At 49.6% G+C, this 12,084-nt stretch overlaps 5 protein-coding genes across 5 annotated transcripts; 1 reads left to right on the top strand and 4 right to left on the bottom strand.

Moving 5' to 3' along the window:
• Window positions 1–108: 108 nt before the first annotated feature.
• On the bottom strand, window positions 109–3,360 carry N7457_005638 (uncharacterized protein; the record flags this gene model as incomplete). The annotated part of the gene is made up of 2 exons (XM_057176682.1): window positions 109–3,072; window positions 3,133–3,360. 2 exons carry the CDS (start codon window positions 3,358–3,360, stop codon window positions 109–111), a joined length of 3,192 nt encoding a protein of 1,063 aa, XP_057030984.1.
• Window positions 3,361–4,181: 821 nt separating this feature from the next.
• Window positions 4,182–6,627, bottom strand: N7457_005637 (putative C6 transcription factor (Gal4); the record flags this gene model as incomplete). Its single annotated transcript, XM_057176681.1, has 7 exons — window positions 4,182–4,605; window positions 4,656–5,176; window positions 5,233–5,912; window positions 5,965–6,278; window positions 6,341–6,435; window positions 6,498–6,527; window positions 6,595–6,627. 7 exons carry the CDS (start codon window positions 6,625–6,627, stop codon window positions 4,182–4,184), a joined length of 2,097 nt encoding a protein of 698 aa, XP_057030983.1.
• A 913-nt stretch (window positions 6,628–7,540) lies between these two features.
• N7457_005636 (uncharacterized protein) lies at window positions 7,541–8,760 on the top strand (the record flags this gene model as incomplete). Its single annotated transcript, XM_057176680.1, has 3 exons — window positions 7,541–7,801; window positions 7,913–8,380; window positions 8,443–8,760. The coding sequence occupies 3 exons, from the start codon at window positions 7,541–7,543 to the stop codon at window positions 8,758–8,760; spliced, it is 1,047 nt and encodes a 348-aa protein (XP_057030982.1).
• A 516-nt stretch (window positions 8,761–9,276) lies between these two features.
• On the bottom strand, window positions 9,277–10,182 carry N7457_005635 (60S ribosomal eL37 domain-containing protein; the record flags this gene model as incomplete). Its single annotated transcript, XM_057176679.1, has 5 exons — window positions 9,277–9,416; window positions 9,536–9,607; window positions 9,758–9,912; window positions 9,996–10,078; window positions 10,126–10,182. The coding sequence occupies 5 exons, from the start codon at window positions 10,180–10,182 to the stop codon at window positions 9,277–9,279; spliced, it is 507 nt and encodes a 168-aa protein (XP_057030981.1).
• A 289-nt stretch (window positions 10,183–10,471) lies between these two features.
• slu7 (mRNA splicing protein SLU7) lies at window positions 10,472–11,878 on the bottom strand (the record flags this gene model as incomplete). The annotated part of the gene is made up of 1 exon (XM_057176678.1): window positions 10,472–11,878. One exon carries the CDS (start codon window positions 11,876–11,878, stop codon window positions 10,472–10,474), a length of 1,407 nt encoding a protein of 468 aa, XP_057030980.1.
• Between the last annotated feature and the right edge of the window lie 206 nt (window positions 11,879–12,084).

The following is a 12,084-nucleotide window of genomic DNA, read 5'->3' as shown; positions in this document are numbered from 1 at the left end:
TATTTCTCACAGATGATTCTCTTTGGTTTACGGGTCCTTCATGAGGATTCTTTCTGTATAGGAAGCCTCTCCTCCTAAGGATTGATTTTCCACATATACGAGGCTATTCTATCCCACCTTCGAGCTTCGAAATACTCGCGATATTCGTTTCCACGACGAACGACTCGTTCGTTTACTCTTCGCGCCAACGACTCCGATTTTCAAATCGCTGGCTGATTTATTCCCAGCCACTTCTGACCCAGCAGCACATGTCCATTCCTTAGACTGAGCACCTCGCTCCTTGAGCATGGCAATCAGTCGTGTTCGGTACTGCACAATCGGTCGCTGGTCTTCAGGGACTACATGCCAGGACCGGTCATGGGAGATATCATCCATCTCGTCAAATGGTAGAAGCTCAATGACGCGCAATGCCGACAATCGGAATTCAGTCGGATGCTCAACATCGCGGTAATGTTTTGTTTTCCAAATGAACGCAGCGTTGGGATCGGCTGCTGATACTACCATGACCACTATCAGATCGAGCAGGGTCTGTGAATACCCTCCGTCTTGGTTGAAATTCCGGAGGAATGCGGTGCGGTCGGATACTAGTAGATCGTGCAAGTGATGTAGGAGATCTTCCCATGGACTTCTGCTTTTTGGATCTTTTGTGTGGTTGTTTGGGCTTACGCCGCTTGATAGGAGAGTTGAAATGATTCTTGCGTATCCTATTATTCGCACGGGCTGCGAGAGTAAGAAGGAGGTGGAGTGGGTTAAGATATCGGACCATGTGAGAATGAAACTGGAGACGGCGATGTGAAGAAGTTTTTCAAGTTGTTTGATGTCGTGCTCGTTACGATCGAGCTCATCTTGCAGAAAAAAGGATAGACCCCATGTCACTGAGAGCGATAAGAAGCAATCGGGGCTGTGTTTAGAGGGTAATGCTCCCCTGAAGGGAGGCGCAACGGCCCAGAATTTTTGTTCGCTTGTCTCGTGTCCTGGACTCCATACTTTGGCAAATTGGTGAGACACGGTGCGGTTCAGCTCGTATAAAAGCTCCGTGGTGATGGCATGTTGCTGTTCAACCATAGAACAGTGGTGCAAGCAGCATCGTATACTCTGCCATGGCAGAGAATCGCGGTCTATCGCCCGCTGTTGAGGCAAAGATTTGGCGAGTAAAACACATGATGATGCTAAGGATAACTGGGCATCAAAGTCGGGATTTCCTGCCGTCAAATCCAGCCAATCTTTTGAGTTCATCTGTTCGGTCAGAAACTCATAGACGGTCCGGTGCAGAAACGCGACAGTAGGTCGATGGATAGTCGTTAGTATACCTCCGGAGTATCTCCGGTCCCTGATCTCCAGGAGTCCGCAGCACCGACTTCGAATCCGACCATCCATTTCCTCTACCCGTCTAGACTCTTCCGCAGAAGAGATCTCCCGGATCGGAGCTTTCTTTGCTTCGAGGGGACTTTGATCCGCGAAGGACAGCTGGAGGGTTGTGATTTCCTCGCCACTCTCCACACCGACGCTGTTCAGAACTAGTTGAAATATCTGCAAGGCTTGTTGTTTGTAGAGGGGTGTGATATTACGCAGCATGTGCGAGTAAAGTTCCATGAGATCAGCCGGTAGCTCGTCGACCCGTCGCTGCAAATCATCGATGCGGTCCATACTATGAACCCCGAGAAGTAGGGACTTCACCACGACTATGATCCACAGAAACACGCCGGATGCCCTCTCAACAATTTCCAGAATAAGTGCATGCGCATGCGCTCCAACACGTCGTTCCAGCTGCACCTTTAGTTTATCATTGACATACAACATCATATCGTCATGGGTGATATCCTGCAACCGCAGGTTTGGGAAGCCAGAGAAGGCCGCAACACAGGGCGTTATGGGACGACTCGACACAATTATCTTGACTTGTTTGGATTTGGACGCAGAGGCTAGTAGTTCCAAGATCTCCCAATAATCCCCTTCGCATTCGTCCACGCCGTCGATAAAGAAACAGAGCCGTAGATTCGCGCTGCAGTCGCGGATGAGGTTCTGGAAAGCTTGAGCAAGCTCATTAAATGTTGGCTCCGAGAGCTTATCTTTGTGGTCTAGGTTCGCGGCCGCCCGGCACAGGTCAGGCACCACTAGCGGGATCAGATGGCGGTGTTTTGCAAGTGCTTCGAACAGCAGAGAACGTATGAGCCCATTGGGTGATTTCTGCAGCGAATTGCCCAGGTTGCTGAGGAAAAAGGATGCCACGACTAACTCTTGATTCTCGGCCCAGACTGAGAGAGATCGTGCCGTCTGCGGATGGCTGTGAATGAACTTCATGAGTGTTGACTTGCCTGATCCTGCCTTACCATTCACCCAGTAGCAGCCGTGGCCTTGTTCAAGGAATTGGACAAAGTTACTCCATGGTTTGTCGTTGGTCTCCGGGTTTTGGTAGATCCATTCATACGTATTCCGATGGGCATCGAGCACAGTATTGTAGCGGTGATCGATCTCCCGAAAATGGAGACAGTCGAGGACCTTTGACTGAACTACTCCAAAATCCTGCACATGAAAATCCACGTGGTTCAAGACCGGCTTTTTTAGCGTCATTATCGTTTCGCGTGCAATGAAGTCAGATCTCTCATTGTCTTGTTCCCCCGTGATGACCATCGAGCTCCCATCCCGGAGCTTGAGGATGGCTGCGCTGATCTCGTTATGGCGAGTCTGTGCATTGGCCTCGCTCTGCGAAATAGCCTGAGAGAGAGCGGACACATCGGTGTGTAGACTCGACTGCAGCAGCTGCCGGTTAATGGCCACGATGTCGATCACGTCGGCGTGCGACTGGTCCAGTCGATCGAATCGTTGCTCTTGACGCGCCGCCTGGAGGATTGTTCTGTGGTTGAGCACAGCCAGAACGCGAATAGTGAGCTGTTCTCGAAAGGATTTTATTCGCGTCTCCATTTCTCTAATCTTAGGGAGATTCCATCGACTTCGGACTGCCTGGCAGAAGCTCTTCCAGCGCCCGATTCCTGCCGTCGTGTCTAAGGATTCAAGGCAGGCGATCAGCTCAGCCGCTACATCACTGCATTCGGCGGCTAGCTTGTCCAGGGACTAGAGTAGTTGATGAGTTCTCTTCCTTTTGGCTCATAGTGCAGCACTGATTAGACATACCTTCTCTACATCGGATACGGGGTCCTCTGAAGTATCCTTTGGCTGCGCTCGATGGATCAACAGATGGTTGACATGGACGAGATCCTGCGTGATCGTCTTCAGCTCCTTGAGCGTTACCAAGTTGCCTTCGGTGTACAGCTGTTGACTGTCGTCCAGAATCCTCATGCCAAAGTCAACAAGCTGAACTACCGCAGATGCCGTACTGAGAGCCGTGAGAGGGTCCAACATTCTGTGTTAATTGACGATGTAATGTTCAAATCGAGTTGGCTTTCCTCATTCGAGCAAGTGAGGTGAAGTTGGACGTCGGCTGCAGCAGAACAGAGCCCTCACCTGGTGGAATATCAAGTGTACGGATGCTCAAAACAAGACGGTTAATCATTGTTGACAGTGTCTTACCCCACACTAGTCGCCTTCCAGTGAGCACTTGCGGCCCCCTTAGAGCCGCTCGCGGTGATTGGTCGGCGTTCAGCTGGGGCTGCGCCTTGGGGCGAAGCACCTCTAATTGCATCCGATGTGTACGGAGTACTCCATACGAAGTGCGGAATATGCAGTGGATGTTGCCTGTGTTCTGCAGGTAAAGCCCTAATGTCATGAGCAAGAAGAGACGGGATTGTCACATTGGGCAGTCGCGCAGGCTTACAACTCGCCATGTGATTGCTTCCTTAGACCTTGGCTCGCCGCAGAAAGGCTTATACCACCGTTGGAGTGCCCGTAGTTCGCATCGGCCGCGCATCGAGACGCTGAGAGGGTAGACTGTGCTGGTCTTGTGCGTAATGATTTCTGGCACCCGTTCTCAACTTTTCTATCAATGTGGATCTGCCAAGAACGAGCTAATTCTTAATTACAGACATCATTTACATTGTGTTGATGGGAGAATTAGACTGGGCGCGGGACGTGGCACGCGGCAATTCTCCCGGCCGTCTACAACTAGGACAAGGCGATTGGAATAGGCGTACAGTCAAGAAAGATCGCCGTGACCTTTTCAACAAGATGCACATGAGGAAAAAATGATTGCAAAATCAATAAAAGGACGAAAATCAATCGCTTGTTCACTCCGCAGGCGCGAAATTCACCCATTCTGAGAAATCCATACCTCCTGTGTTATGCATTTGCATATGCTGTTCGACTGGAAACAGACTACCGCCGAACCCGGGGTCGCCGAATAGCTGCTCGGGGAATGGCATCATGGTAGGCGGCGCTTGTGGCGCTATGTGCTGGAGTGTGTGTTGCTGCGGTTCGTACTTTTGGTTGGGCACGGCTGGGAGACCATTTGGCGCTGCGTGCGTCGGCGGGCCGAGGAGTCGGTTGATGACTTCGAGGCAGCGGGTCGCGAAACGGTTTGTGCCGAGGGACGGGTGGGAGAGGAGGGCCTTGGTGGTTTCAATGTCCTGAAGCCAGGATGTGGCTTCCGGGTTCGATGGATCAGTCATTAGAAAGACTATGGGGATGAGGCCGGCTTGGAAGAGGAAGTAGCTGGTTTGGGGATTAGTACGTTGATTTCGATGTGGGGAAGAGGTGCGTACAGCATATACCATGCACCCAGTCGGGTGCACATATAGTTCTCCATGTACTCTGATATCGAAGAGATGGTCAAACGAGCATTCTGGAGACAGCGTAGTCGACATTCTGTCTCGCAGGGATCTTCACAGCCCGCATCTGGGGTGCCTGGTCCACTGCCGCTAAGTGGGGCCCAGCGTCTAGCGGCCCAGCGGAGTAGGATTGGTCTGTAGATCAGAATGGTGAGGTTCCATTTTCGCCATAGCAGGCGGTTGCGCACGAGTGCGAGGGAATCTGGATCCGGCTTGGCTGGCTGCATGGAGAGAGGCAGCTGCGGGTGTTGGAGATAGGATGGAAGACCATTATACCATTCTTCGATGGGCTTTTGCAGGTTCAACGTGTCTTCTGGGGTGAGACTGGGACTCGAGATGAGGCGTTGGTAAACGCTGTTGGTAAGAAGGTGGAAGCGGGCTTGGGCAATTAAGCCGGAGTAGATTGTTGGACCATTCGATTCTGCTGGGAGAGTTGTTGTTGTGGGAGTCAATGCCTGTGGGGATATATCAGTTATAGGTGTTTCTGATGTTCCACACTGGGCATAGATACCTCTTCGGGAATATTGCGAACCTGCTTCGCATCCATCACATTATCCTCTGGGAGGAGAATTGGCCTTCCGAAAGTTTTGGCTGCGCCACTGTCGAAGATAAAAACTCCCCACCACAATCTTCTGCGAATTTCTCTTTGTAGCAGACTGATCTTCCAGCCAGGGAACTCCTTATGAAGGCCTAAGCTCATAGCCATTCGAACTGCCAGACCAAGATAATTCCATCCGGTATTAGGCTTATTACGCTTCTGTGCGTAGTTACTTAATAACAATAATCCTTGGACTAGTGTCAGGTTGCCAGTTTCAAACACGGAAGCTTGCTGCAAATATCCTCTGGCTTCTTGATAGAACGTGATATCGAGGTCTGAGCTGTCATCGCCGATACTCCATGCTCCAAGAGCTAGAATCGTGTTAAGAAGAATATGCCAGGCTGTGCCATGCGGACGTAAAGATGGGTCATTAAACTGCATCCGGAAGGTAGGTTCGTGAATGAATGGATAGCTGGTATGATAATTGAGGAAGAAAGCGTCGATGAATGCTTGTTCAATCAGTCCAGATGGAGCACTTTCTAAAAGCTGTGCCTTGAGAGGCACGCCTCCTGATCTTGCCGAGCGAACAGGGATATTGAGGTCAAAGCCATGATCGAAGAGGGCTCGTAGTGGCACGACACTCGAAGAGGCTCCTAAAAGTCATATCAGCTTTGAACGAGAAAAATGTGTTCTGCATGGACCAACCAAAGTAGCCAGCTCCTTCAGGCTTGATAGATAGTGCAGCCATGCCATCTGTCAAATCACCAAGCGTGATTTCTTTCTCGGCCCAGTCAAAGCCATCGGCTTGCTGCGGGAGGGCTTCTGGGGCTGGCTCGGCCCGTTCCTGGTCATGTTTGGCCGGTGTTGAGTGCCTTGAAGAAGACTTAGATGAAGGAGCCCTTGGGATCTCTGGGTTTTGCAAGAGAGAGCGAAGAGTAGCATCCAAATCGCCACCTGGGAACAACCTTCCTAAGGCTGTTTCAAATGAGTGTAGGCGATCCTCAACATAAGTCAAGTGTCTGAAGTGGTCAGTCGGTTTCGTGTTTACATATAGCCATTCTTGTCGCTTTTAGTCACTTACTGCCGAGTCAGAGGACTCCTGCTGACTTTCGGGCTGTATATACATTCCTTGTTCAGCTGTCTGCATTGCAGACAGACTGGTCGCTCTTTGGAGCACTATAGTACCCTGCGTTAAACGGGACTTGGCCTGCAAGGGGTTGATATGAAAGGCCACTTACTCTCGACTTGCGCAAGCGGCATTCATCGCACTAATCGCACAGTCAGATTTCAACTCTGGTATTTTATTTCTCAATTCTCACACAACCCAATACATACAGCAAATGAGTGGGAATCACGGGTGCTAGCCATCTTTATCGAGGCAAGTTGGATGTCTCGTATCGTATATCCAATGCGCTGATCTCATGCCATACAACGGCAGTCATCTGAACAGACAGTTAGCCGGATAATGCATGTGATATATTGAACGAAAGATGCTTTGCGAGAAGACCGCATCGAGTATCGATGTATAGCACATAAACACTATCGGGTTGAGATGTGTATACACATAAGGGTGTGGAAGTAATATCTAGAATGGAGAATGTACTCACGATCGGCGCTAAAGCACAGCCTCTTGCAATGCGATGGATAAGAAGCATCCATCGCTCCCCTCTGATGGTGGGGAAAGGTCAGGTGATGCGTGCAAAAAACGCGTGTCGGTGCCTCAGGCAGACATTTGGGCATCTTGGACTACATTATTTTTGGGCTGGTCTTTATTTAAATTCGAAGATGCTAGCATAATCCGCATCTGTGTTTCAGTTTGTATTCACTAAAATGATCGGTGTTCACGTGGATTATGTAGACATGGACAGTTAAGTATGTAGATGAACTATATATATTGGTGTCGAATATTGCCCTTGAAACTTTCCGAAAGAGTGGTTCTGATTATAAGCACTGAGATGGTCAAAGTCTGAACTACCGACGGCATTGTATCTATTTGTAACAAATAACAAATAACAAATAACAAATCGACGAACAGCAAGAGAAAGCGAATCCCAGGCAATATCACCTCCATATGCTTTGTCTTGGCATAGCCGGATACATGAGGGGCCAATCACAAGCCGGAGACATTTTTTCTCGACATCATTTCCACGACTTCGATCAGCAGCCACACATCCAAACCAGGTCTCAAACATTGAAAAAAAAGGGGTGGACATTGCTTGAACACTGTTTCCAAAAATCTGGGACTAAAAGGGAGCATCGATAGTCAAATTAAGGCGCAATCATGCCTTCTCAACCCCCACTACCACCCCTCCTCGCTCCATATGTATCAACTCTGCCCGATTCATCTTTGACACTAGTCTCTTCTATCCTTGGTGCAACTTCAAACTGGTTGATTCTGAGATTTCTTCATGCTGCGTTGAGCTCATCAAGCCCCAACTCGGCATTTGGCCTAGATGGGTTGCAAAATGGCACCAAGAAGAAGGTGGTCTTGGTGAGCTTCATGCGGAGTTATGAGTTCTGGAGAACTGAGGCAAAGCGATTGGTAGGTTCTGCTGATTGAAATTCCCTAATTTGAATATGCGTTTATTCCAATCCCTCTCTATATTGCTTGTTTGACACATAACTTGAACAACGTCGTTAACGACTCATTTAGGGCCTTGATCTTACGCGGTTGGCAGACAAACAGCACTTTGCATTCATAGATGGCCTGTCTGAGCTGTTCTACGCACCACAAGCCACAGCTACTCCCACTATCTCACCAGCTGGTTTGGGAAGTAGCCCACGCACAACGCTTCCAATGCGTTCTCCACCTGGCGCTGTGCCGGGAAGATCACCACAGCCGATGAGACCAACAGCTCCAGCAGTAAGAGGAAATGTGGCACCGAAGCAGACCGAAGCGGGGATTGCAAAGAAGCTCCATTTCTCTGGTCGTGGCCTCGCCTCCCTCGATGCTCTGGAGAAAGATATCTCTTCAGTGATCGAACAGCAAAGGAGATCAATGGAAGATGGCGAGGAGCTTCTCCTTATCATAGACCAGCCTGACCTGCTGCTTGCTGCAACAGGCCCAAGCATGGGAATTGGAGCCACAGAGATGGCGGAGTGGATCACAGGGCTACAACAGGTAAGGTGTTATCACATTCTGATAGGCAAATTTAAGGTTTAGGCTGACTTGTTCATCAACAGCTTGCACATGCTACGGTTTTGACGCTGGCTACGGATGCACCCTTAATACACAATGCATCTATATCGGCAGGGCTGTTGGCTACGCCAATAGAAACGGAACATGCGGCACTTGCTATTGGGTTGGCGCATCGGGCTCGATCGGTCATGCAGCTCCGTACTTTGGACACGGGAGCCGCAAAGGATGTGAGTGGCGTGCTGAGAATCAGCCGAGGTGGTGGAATGAGCTCGAGTGAAGAAGAGAGCCTGGAGGAGCGAGAGGCTTTGTACTTCATTCAACGGGATGGTGGAGTCACTGTATTTGGCCGCGGGGAATCATAGAAAGGGCTGTATACTAGTGGGTTAGATGTTGCGGGAGCCACGAGCTTATTAGGAACTTTAGAAAAGCCATTCAGAGGATGCCCAATTCATGTATCTCCGTCTTTGTATCGAAAGCCTCGTGCTGAGTAGAAGAGATCATGAAATGGTAGGAAGAGACTTCACATTGTATCTGTCACGACATGGGGATAATCGCCAGTCATAAACGTAGAAAAAAGGAAATTCATGCACGCTTTCCCATGTTTTTTTTATCCAGCTCTTTTCAGCAGAAAAGAGCCCCCTCAACGAAACTTTTCCAGTCGTCTCGCAAGTTCTACTCTGTCATCCTTGGCGTGGCAAAGAGAACCAACGTAATCGACAGTTGCACACACCAACTCCATGGGAAAGCGGTTAGATTCCGGAACTGCCATTGCATTTTGAGTTAATGCTAATTCATGTCATGCCAGGATCCCTCCCTTCATTCCTATTCCAGCCTCTCCGATAACGAAAACGCGACGCCGAGCGGACGAAAAAGGGAATCTAGTTGGTCTGGGGGCCGCGGGCACCCTTGGGGGTACCGGTCTGGAAGCCGTTCAGGAAGCGGCGGTGGACATCACGCAGGGAGCGCATGCGGCCGGAACCGGTGGTCTTGCGGCGCTTAGCCTTCTCGGACCAGTTGTCTGTTCGTAGAAAAAATCCATGTAAGCCAGAGTCTTCAACCCAGTGCCCATAATCCAATATTCCAATTGAATGGCCATATTTCATGCCACCAACGCTGTCGGGAGGGGTAATTGCGTACACTTGCGGGTCTTGGCAGCAGGGTAGCCACAGTTGGCACAAGTCGACTTCTGGATGTGGAAAGACCGCTTGCCTGTATAGTCGCAAATATCACCGGTTAGCCCTGATCCTTGCTATGTTGTGTGACTGTCTTCGCCGTAATCGCCAATTCCGTCTTTCGATATAGAAATTTGCGACTGCGGGTCGGATGGGTGGGATCGTGAAAAATAGGTGTAATACTAACCACAACGACGGCAGAGAGTGTGCGTCTTGTTGTGGCGCTTTCCGAAGCTCGAGGTACCCTTAGCTGTGGTCGTTGTTAGTTTCAAGTCATTCGATGTTGCGGAGGTTCGCGGTGCGATGTTTCGGCATCGGACGTACTCATCTTGAATTATGGAACTGTGGGTGAGGAGAGATGTTAGTAAATTGACGGGTGAACGGGTGAAGTGAGCACTTGTGAAGGAGCCGGCATGCGAACGTACCTGGCAATTCCGTTGAAGGGGCTGGTTGTCGGGTCGTCGTCGCTAAGCGTCTCGAAACTTGCCCAAGATCTGGCGATTGTGCTCTAAGCGAGTGCGTTAGTCAATCACGTGAACTCTCAGGAGGGCTTACTCGATCCCGTGATTGAGCTAACCCTAAATGGAAAGACTTCGGGACCGGTCCGTGCATGCCATATATCACGTGATGCTATTTTACCCCGAGGTCTTCAGATGGGGTGAGCCAATCAGTTACTTGTTTGAAATTGTATGGAGTATGTACGTCGTCGGCATCATTTTTAGTCAAGAGGTTGGCTTCATTGTTGAGGTAAATCCTACGAGGCGGTATCTTCTATCTATACAAAGAAGTCAAGTACATATTACAGCGTTATGCATTTGTCCACTGTTTAAACAGTATATCAAAAGGGTATTTTAGTACATCCGAACGCCCATGCAAGAGTATTTAGAGGATATTATGAGAATCAATCTTTCCCTATGAAGTTCGCCATAGGATCTTCAGCAGCCAGCCGGCTTCGCTTGTATGAGTCAAGTTCTTCCTCCGTGACGCCAGACTTCAGTTCCTCCAATGTGCGCTTTTTTCCACTGGTACTTGGATCTTGCTCCTGGTCCTTGCTGCTGGCTTGCGCAGATTCGTGGGGCGCACTTTCAGAATTTTCGGAGACATCCACATTGCTGTCACCAAACCCAGTCAACAACAACATATTGCCTGCTTCTTCGAAAGACTTCTTCCCGTCTTCTCCTGTGCAGTAGCTGTTCTTCACCGTGGAATAACAGCATGAATATCCCCACTTGAATTCATACCACCAGCTGCCAAAGACCGAAGAGTGATTGTTGACCATCACGTCTTCGGGGTACTTAGATTTGGTCGCCTTCTTGGGCGCGCCCTTGATGGCACCGCTCTCGTCATATTCGACGAACCGCTCGTTTTCAACAACCATAGTTTCTCGTAGCGCACTAGGTTGCGAATGTTCTCCACCGCCGTACTTTTCTAGAAGAGCCTTGCGATGCGCTTGGCGCTTGGCCTCAGTATCCTCCTTCTCCTTCTTTCTGAGAACTTCTCCAGATGTGGGATTGGCTTGGATATGAAGTTGGGGGAGACCCTTCTCTTGAGATTCCCATGCATATTGCTGGGCTTTCTCGAACTCCGCAGCGTCACCAGAAGCACGGACGAAGTTTTCCTCGGCGACGAGTGCAGCGGCCTGATCATCCTGCGCGCCCATATCAACCATTCGTCGTGTTTTGGGGTCATATTTGGCCGAATCAAGGTCCAAATTGAGGAGATATTTCGCGGTGTCTTCTCGAATACGTAAATTGCGGGTTGCTGTGCTCTGTTGTCGTCCCATATCAGATTCTTCGGCGTAGCGGATATCCGAATCGGGAGCCTCGTCTCCATCTTCATCAGCTTGAAGTTTCTTGAGATTTGAATTCTCTTTTGCCTGTCGTTTGAGGGCCTCCATTTCTTCATATTCATCCACAACCTGGCGATATTCGCTTGCATCGTAGCCGTTCCAACGATCTCTTTTCGCATCCCACCCCATATCGACCTTCTGAACAAGTTCATCCGCTTGGATATCTTTGCCAGTCCATTTGGCACCATGCTTTCGAGGTCGACTCAAACACTCTTTGGTTTTGTGTGTCATCGCGCCACAGTTTTCGCATGCGCCTTTGCGGTATTTGGTTGCTGCTGGGCCCGCACGCTTTCCCCGATCATACCATTTTGACTGATCGGGAGTGGCCTTCTGTAGACGTTGATGCTCTAGATAATCATTGTTTGTATCGTCATCGACGTAGAATGGCTTCTTCGAGATGAAGGACGGAATGTACTCGTTTGGCGTTTTTGACGCCACATCCGCGGGTTTTCGTGACATATTGAGAGAAATCGATGGCGTAGTAGAGATAAATAAAGAGAATAAATTGGGAAGCAGATCGAGCCACCTGTAGCTCACTCTTGTTGTGAGATAAAAGATGAGTGAGGTTGCGATAGGGCCGACGACAAGTGGAGAATTGATATAGATCACGTGAGCAGGCGTTATCTCGCGTTGTTCTAGGCATACTTCGGTCGCGTTTCTCACCT

Source organism: Penicillium paradoxum, assembly GCF_028828445.1.
Source record: "Penicillium paradoxum strain IBT 22861 chromosome Unknown utg000005l_segment0_segment0, whole genome shotgun sequence".
Taxonomy (NCBI): domain Eukaryota; kingdom Fungi; phylum Ascomycota; class Eurotiomycetes; order Eurotiales; family Aspergillaceae; genus Penicillium; species Penicillium paradoxum.
The sequence above is the reverse complement of the archived record's forward strand: the minus strand, read 5'-3'. Positions and strand labels throughout refer to the sequence as shown.